The sequence below is a fragment of the Salvelinus sp. IW2-2015 genome, unplaced genomic scaffold, assembly GCF_002910315.2.
Source record: "Salvelinus sp. IW2-2015 unplaced genomic scaffold, ASM291031v2 Un_scaffold2017, whole genome shotgun sequence".
NCBI classification, from domain to species: Eukaryota; Metazoa; Chordata; class Actinopteri; order Salmoniformes; family Salmonidae; genus Salvelinus; species Salvelinus sp. IW2-2015.
Genome location: NW_019943365.1, coordinates 97,965 through 105,737, shown reverse-complemented (window position 1 = coordinate 105,737; position 7,773 = coordinate 97,965). Strand labels below are relative to the sequence as shown.

The 7,773-nt window shown below is 46.8% G+C and overlaps 1 protein-coding gene across 1 annotated transcript in view; it reads right to left on the bottom strand.

The window, feature by feature from the left end:
- The window catches only part of LOC112072736 (collagen alpha-5(IV) chain-like), a gene marked incomplete at its 5' end in the record, with an annotated part of 60,653 nt that overhangs the window by 35,248 nt on the left and 17,632 nt on the right, over positions 1–7,773 (bottom strand). The window contains 9 exon segments of the mRNA XM_070439907.1: positions 418–513; positions 829–933; positions 1,144–1,236; positions 1,772–1,940; positions 2,478–2,669; positions 3,066–3,136; positions 3,358–3,447; positions 5,763–6,058; positions 6,541–7,292. Of these exon segments, the coding sequence (XP_070296008.1) occupies positions 418–513; positions 829–933; positions 1,144–1,236; positions 1,772–1,940; positions 2,478–2,669; positions 3,066–3,136; positions 3,358–3,447; positions 5,763–6,058; positions 6,541–7,292 (1,864 nt within the window).

Here is a 7,773-nt window from a genome sequence, read left to right as displayed (position 1 = left end):
TATAGTAGTAGTGTTAGTCTGTATCTATAGTAGTAGTGTTATGTCTGTATCTATAGTAGTAGTGTTAGTCTGTATCTATAGTAGTGAGTGTTAGCTGTATCTATAGTAGTAGTAGTTAGTCTGTATCTATAGTAGTAGAGTTAGTCTGTATCTAATAGTAGTAGTGTTAGTTGTATCTATAGTAGTAGTGTTAAGTCTGTATCTATAGTAGTATGTATCTATATAGTAGTAAGTGTTAGTCTGTTATCTACAGTAGTATGTGTATCTTACAAGTAGTAGTGTTAGTCTGTATCTACAGTAGTAGTGTTAGTTGTATTATAGTAGTAGTGTTAGTCTGTATACTATAGTATAGTGTTTAGTCTGTATCTATAGTAGTAGAGTCAGTCTGTATCTACAGTAGTGGGTTGTACCTTAAGTTAGCTCCAGGTGCACCTGGCTGTCCGGGGAACCCGTCCACACCTGGTCTACCTGGACCTCCGGGACCACCTGGCAAACCAGGTGAGCCAGGGAATCCTGCATGCATGGACAGGTGAGATGACAGGTCAGTGATAATGATAATAGTATACTAATCTATAAGGCACTCCTGTAAAAAACTAAAATAACTCTGTGCTATGGTGCTAAGAGTGACCTTGTGGCTGTTCCATCCTGTGCGTCTGTCAGGGCCTTAAGCCTAGTCCTAGACCAAAAAGCATGTTCAATAGAGATTCTTCATTCAAAACGCTTCTTAGTCCAGGTCTAGGCTTAATCTGTGTCTGGGAAACTGGACCTTGGAGTTCGTATTATAACCATAAAGGTGAGGCTGTACCTGTCCAGGTATTTAGTGTTTACCTTTAGCTCCGGTGGGTCCTGGCAGTCCGATGCCAGAGAGGCCGGGATCACCCTTGGGACCTGGTGACCCGGGGAAACCGGGCTGTCCTGGCCCGCCGGGGTTACCTGTCGACACGTAAGTGAAGACTTAGTTTTGGCAAACATTTACAACACTACTACTAAGCAGTTCACTAGTGTGTATACCTCATAGAATTACATCAAATATTCCCCCAAACATCTGTCTGTTACCTCCATCATCATTCTGGATGAAAGCTAAACTACCAGTTCTATCCATCAAGGTAAGTGTAGACCTGTGCAGGTACAGGTGTTATCTACCTGGGTTTCCAGGTAGACCGGGGTCTCCATCCTGTCCTCGGGGTCCTGGGAGGCCCTTCTCTGCTATCGTCTGACCCGGCTCCCCTTTACCTCCTACAGGTCAGAGGTCAAGGGTCAGAGATTAGGGTGTTGGGGTACAAGAGTTGTAGTCATAGAAGAACAGCAGTTGTTGACATCGATGCCAGGCAAAGTTAATGGTAACCAGTTGTAGTCGTCGATGCCAGGTAAAGATAATGGTAACCAGTTGTAGTCGTTGATGCCAGGCAAAGATAATGGTAACCAGTTGTTGACATCGATGTCAGGCAAAGATAATGGGAACCAGTTGTTGTCGTCGATGCCAGACAAAGCTACTGGTAACCAGTTGTAGTCGTTGATGCCAGGCACAGCTAATGGCAAAATTGTGATAACGAAAATAACTAACACAACATCCCTGGACATATGTATCTCACTTTTATCAACATGTTAGACACTACATCCCTGGACATATGTATCTCACTTTTATCAACATGTTAGACACTACATCCCTGGACATATGTATCTCACTTTTATCAACATGTTAGATACTACATCCCTGGACATATGTATCTCACTTTTATCAACATGTTAGATACTACATCCCGTATCTCACCTGGTGCTCCAGGTGTTCCCGTTCTCCCTGAGACACCTTGGACACCCTTCTCTCCGGAGGGCCCCTGGGGGCCGAAGCCTGGGGATCCGATGGCACCCCTGTCACCTGGGAGACCCTGCGAACCGGGCTCGCCTGGAGGTCCTCGCTCACCCTTCACTAATAGAGATCCCTGCAGAGAGAGAGAGAGAGAGAGAGAGAGAGAGAGAGAGAGAGAGAGAGAGAGAGAGAGAAAGAGAGAGAGAGAAAGAGAGAGAGTGAGAGGTTAATATAGAATGCTATGTTGTGGGAGAGATGGATGGATGAATGGTTGGATGGAGGGAGGGATAGAGGTAAGGGAAAGGGGGATACCTAGTCAGTTGTACAACTGAATGTATTTAACTGAAATGGCTCTTCCACATTTAACCCTCTGAATCTTATCAGCTCGGGGATTCGATCCATCAACCTTTCGGTTACTGGCCCAATGCTCTAACCAGTAGGTAGGGGTAGGGATGGAGGGAAAGAGAAAAGCTGAAGGGATGGATGGATGAATGAATGAATGGATAGATGGATGGATGGTTGGATGGATGGAGGGAGAGGGGTAAGGATGGATGGATGGAAAGAGGGATAGAGTAAGGAGAAATGGAGGGAGTAAAGAACGGTTGGATGGGATGGATGGATGAAGGGAGGGAGGGATGAAGGGGAGAGAGAGGAAAACATTGCCACTCACAGATGTTCCTTTGGGTCCAGGAGCTCCAGGACCTCCATCGCGACCAGGTCTTCCGTCCAGACCAGGCAGGCCAGCGGGTCCTGGAAACCCTGTGTCTCCCTTGTCTCCGCCCACCCCATTCACATCAGTAGCCTCACCTGGGTCACCCTTCTCTCCTGGGAAACCAGGAGCACCCTGGGAACCGGGCAAACCCTGGGGGAGAGACGGATGGAGGAGAGAGAGATGGAAGGATGGGGGGGTCTGTTAGATACTCTATCAAGGCTATTATAGACACTTAGGGACAGTTTCCAGGACACGGATTAAGCCTTGACTAAAAAGCATTTTCAATGGAGATTCTCTAATTGGTGTCTGGGAAACAGGCCCTAAATTAGTCAGTCAGTCTCTAGGTTAGCCTACTATACCGTTATTCTAAGTGTAGACCCAGTTTCAAGCCAGTGTCAATATGAGCTAGGTGGGGCTAAATCCAATGTTCTTATGTTGAACAATAATACAATTCAAAACATTTGTCCCTAGAATTGTGTGGGTTTGAAAACAGGAAGTGGGGGTTTGAAAACAGGAAGTAGGAAATGAAAAGCAATAAGTACTTACAGAAGAACCTGAAGGCCCTGGACCGCCTGGGAATCCTCTGTCACCTTTAGCCCCTGGTCCTCCTGGTCCACCTGAGGGAGGAGGAGAGAGGGAGGAGACAGGGACAAGAGGAGGTGAGAGGAGAGAGGAGAGAAGGATGAGAGAGAGGTTTTATGTAGAGTATTGTGTTGCGGTGGCCTGCACATTGACAAATCAGCTGTCTGTTTTCTCCTCTCTACTTGGTCCAACCAGCTGAGGATATACAGAACCAGGTAGAGAGATAGGTGACCAGGTGAGAGGGGTGCAGTCTTACCTGGGAACCCAGGAGGTCCGGGAGGGCCTGGTGCTCCAGGGACACTGTTGCCTCTGGAGAAACAGTTAATGCAGGTGTCTCCCTTCTCACCTGAAACACAGACGGACAGACATGGATGTCAGACACAGTCCCAGTTTTGGCATCAACATCAATTATACATTAGTCAGGGATGGGGAGTAATAGATTACATGTAATCCGTGACATGTAAGGGATTACAAAAAACTGTAACTGTAATCCGTTACTTTACCAGCTAAAATATTGTAATCAGATTACAGATACTTTTTAAAAAACTAGATGATTACTTCGAGGATTACTTTTAAATTCAGAAAGGATGCTTGCTCAAATAAATCTTTGACACTTGTCTGTTTTCTCAATGACATTCAAATCAGCATTGAAAAAAGGAGCAAGTTAAAGTTTGTTCCACCTGAGCAAGTCTGACCACAACTCAGAGACCACTATGATGTCAGAGACCACTATGAGACCACTATGATGTCAGAGACCACTATGAGACCACTATGATNTCAGAGACCACTATGAGACCACTATGATGTCAGAGACCACTATGAGACCACTATGAGACCACTATGATGTCAGAGACCACTATGAGACCACTATGGATCACGGGAAAAAAAGCAGGAATAAGCTTTTGTAGGCCACAGTCCAAGCTATGTCTTCCAATGGTGCAACTGCTGTCTGCATCCAAAGATTATCCAACTTGGATAAACGCTTGGAAGTAAGGACAACAGCGATACGTAGGTTACACCACTGCTGTCATCCTTATTTAGCTATTTGTACCTTACGGTTTGTGGTTGATGTGGATGGCTGTTCACAAATCTAAATGTGTATTTGAACCCAATAATGGTTGAATTCAAGAAGTTTAAGCTGCTTATCAATCATTGTTTTTGAAACCAGTGGACAGGCAGTGAAGAATGCGCTCTTGCAACAGCTGCATAGTGCGTATGCCAGCCTATTGAATAAAATGGGACTTTTTTATAAATTAAATATATTAATGTAAAGATATAATTTAATTGTATTATTGTATGTAGTAGAAAGCGATGGGTTAGAAGAAGCCTACACAACCAACCCATAAAGTAAAACTTAACATCCATATATGGCCAGCTATGTAAACTTTAACATTGATTTATCCTGCAATAGATGTTCAATTGGTAACATACATTTTTGTCTTCTTCTAATGACTCTTAAGGGGAAAGTAATCTAAAAGTAACTGAATGTAATCAGATTACGTTACTGAGTTTGGGTGATCCAAAACTTAGGTTACAATTCTGGACAGGTAACTAGTAACTGTAACGGATTACATTTAGAAAGTAACCTACCCTGACATTAGTTAATTACTGTCCATGTTACTATGACAATACTCTGGAGGTAAACAACAGAGAACACCACAATTATATCAATAGAATATCGGCCATTTAGCTAAGGGAGAATGACTGGCCCCTCTCATTGAAGTTTGGGGTACTCCGGTCGGCCTTCAACTTGAGATACTCAATAAGAGGGGCCAGTCGTTCTCCCCTGGTCGCATCCTGCAACATCACTTCCTGGACCAGCTCAAACTGCGCACGTTATGTCTTGAGAATCSCCTCAGGAGACACCATTTTAGCAAACTGAAAGCGACTTGCTGATCTTCAAATGCGCCATTGAAAATGAATGGTGTAGAAAGTGGATAGAAAMTTGTRGTGTGTAAAACCATTCTATTTATGCCCAATAACACAGCCAGCCCACCTTAAAACACCAGCTTATGGGGGAGGGTTTCATAATGCAGTGTACTATCTATACTGTAGTTATATACAGTATTTAGCTGCTATTTATAAACTTTTAAAATAATAATTGCACATCAAATAGCCTAACAATGAGGAAAAAAGTAGTCGCCTTGAGGATAATTCAGCCGCTATTTATTGTTGAACTCGGGTATGAACCACATTTTTTGTTYAAGATAATCATCTGTTTGTATCTGGCAATTTATTGGCTGTTCAGTTTCCAGACGACCTGTCCCCAGAGCATCCTATACAGTTAATATCTTTCCGTAACGTGTTGAGGCAGGCATTTAAGGAGAATGAGAGGCTCAATGAAAGATGTTACAGAACTGCTGTATTTGAAACACCACTCCCTTCGACCCAGTTTACCTGATGTTGCTACGGCAATCAAGCTGCTTTTAATCATCCCTGTAACTGTCTCTTCTGCAGAGAGATTGTTTTCTAAACTAAAACTCATAAAGGAAAACCTAAGAAGCATTAAGCCAGTGCACATAGAGAGAAAGAGAATGTTTTTTTGTTTGTGGTCCTATCTCKCTCTCTCTTTCTCTCTTTCTTGCTGTCTCTCTCTCCGACCCACCTTCTTTCTATATCTCTCTCTCTCTCTGACTCTTTTTCACTCGCTCTCCGACCCACCTTTCTGTCCGGTCTCTCCTTGGAATCCTATATTCCCCTGTTGTCCTGGTAACCCGGTGGCCCCTCCTATACAGTTAATACCCCCATTGGAGACCCCTGGGGGCCCAGGAGGTCCTGGAGGTCCCTGCAGACCAGGGGCGCCACCTCGTCCTGGGTTCCCGGGGATGGAGATGGCTGGCTGGCCCTCGTCTCCCTTCTGGCCCCTCTCTCCTGGGAAGCCTGGTAACCCGGGGTCAGGCTGGCCCTCTTCACCTCCGATACCTGTGGTTCCTGGTTGACCTGGAGGACCCGAGAGACTGGGGAGGAAGGGGTCAAAGGGGAATGATCATGAAACTGGTTCCCAAGCCGCTTAAAGTAGAGTGCTGAATCTAGGACGCAGGTCCTCTGTGTTCATATACTTTTATTCATTATAATCTGACAAACTTTATGAATATAGAGTACTACCAGGTTGTCCTCTGTCTCCTTTCCTTCCTGTCTCCCCAGGACGCCCAGGATCTCCTTTAGGCCACACTGTAGATGGACCATTGCTTCACCTGCTATATATGGGATACAAAGGTTTAGTATGCACCATATAGTGGTCAAGTCTAATACTGCACTGTCTGTAGTCCCACTGGTCATCTTGTAACAGTAATGTGAATATAATTGTTAGTATCACCATCCTAGTGTTCACAGTCTAATACTAACACCCGCTTTAGTCTGACAAACTTGGTCCAATGTTAAAGCAGATTTGCTTGGATATCTGGAACGTGGACCCGGAGGCTCCGTATGGAGGGTGGACCCGGAGGCGCCGTATGGAGGGTGGACGGCGGCTCCGTATGGAGGGTGGACCCGAGGCTCCCGTAAGGAGGGTTGACCGGAGTATCCGTCATGGAAGGGTTGGTCAGGAGGCCCGTATGGAGGGTGGACAGGAGGCTCCGTACGGAGGGTGGACCGGAGGCTCCGTACGGAGGGTGGACAGGAGGCTCCGTATGGAGGGTGGACGGAGGCTCGTATGGAGGCGTGGACAGGAGGCTCCGTTGGAGGGTGGACCGGAGGCCGCGTATTGGAGGGTGGACAGGAGGCCTCCGTATGGAGGGTGGACCGGAGGCTCCGTTGGACGGGCGGGGTTCGTATGAGGACAGGAGGCCCTTCCGTATGTGAGGGTGGAGCGCGGAGGCTCGCGTACTGGAGGGGGTGGACGTCTACGAGGTGACGGGCTCGTATGGAGGGGTGGACAGGAGGCTCCGCTAAGGAGGGTGGACGGAGGCTCGCGTATGGAGGGTTTTGGAAAACAGAGCCTCCGTCTGGAGAGTGGACCCGGAGGCTCCGTAATGGAGGGTGGACAGGAGGCTTCCGTTGGGGGTGGACCGGAGGCCTTCCGTATGGAGGGTGCCGGAAGGGCTCCCCGTTACGGAGGGTGGAACAGGAGGTGGCTCCGTATGGAGGGTGGACCGAGGCCTCCGTTACGGAGGGTTGGACCGGAGGCCTTCCGTATGGAGGGTGGACAGGAGGGCGCCGTTTGGAGGATTGGGACCCCCCCGGGGGAAAAGGCTTCCGTATGGAGGGTTGTGATGCCAATTGCGGAGTCCCTCTGGAGGCTTGAGGAGGCCAAATCAGCTCTGGTAAAGGCCGATGCCCGTGCACCCTCACAAAATGTTTGTAACAAATGCAGAGGTCCCCTCCTTATATCTCCTTTATACCTTTAGCCATTGGGACCATGATTGATTGACTGGTAGGTGGGGCCTTGTTCATTCCTTTTATAAACCAAACCTCACTTCCCCCTTGAACGAACACTTTTCCTTGTCGCCAAGGGTTTTACATTGCCATCTATGGTCACAGTTCTTTATACTACGGCTGCCAAGAGTCTTAGAGGAGGTTTTTTATCTGCCAATGTCGGGTTTACCATTGCCATCTAGTGGTCAAATGTCTCAAAATATGGGAGGGCCACCAATTGGTCCCCAGTAAAGACACACAAGATTCTGGGTTTGTGTACGCAGCTGAATTGAAATTACATAACATAGATATATTACTC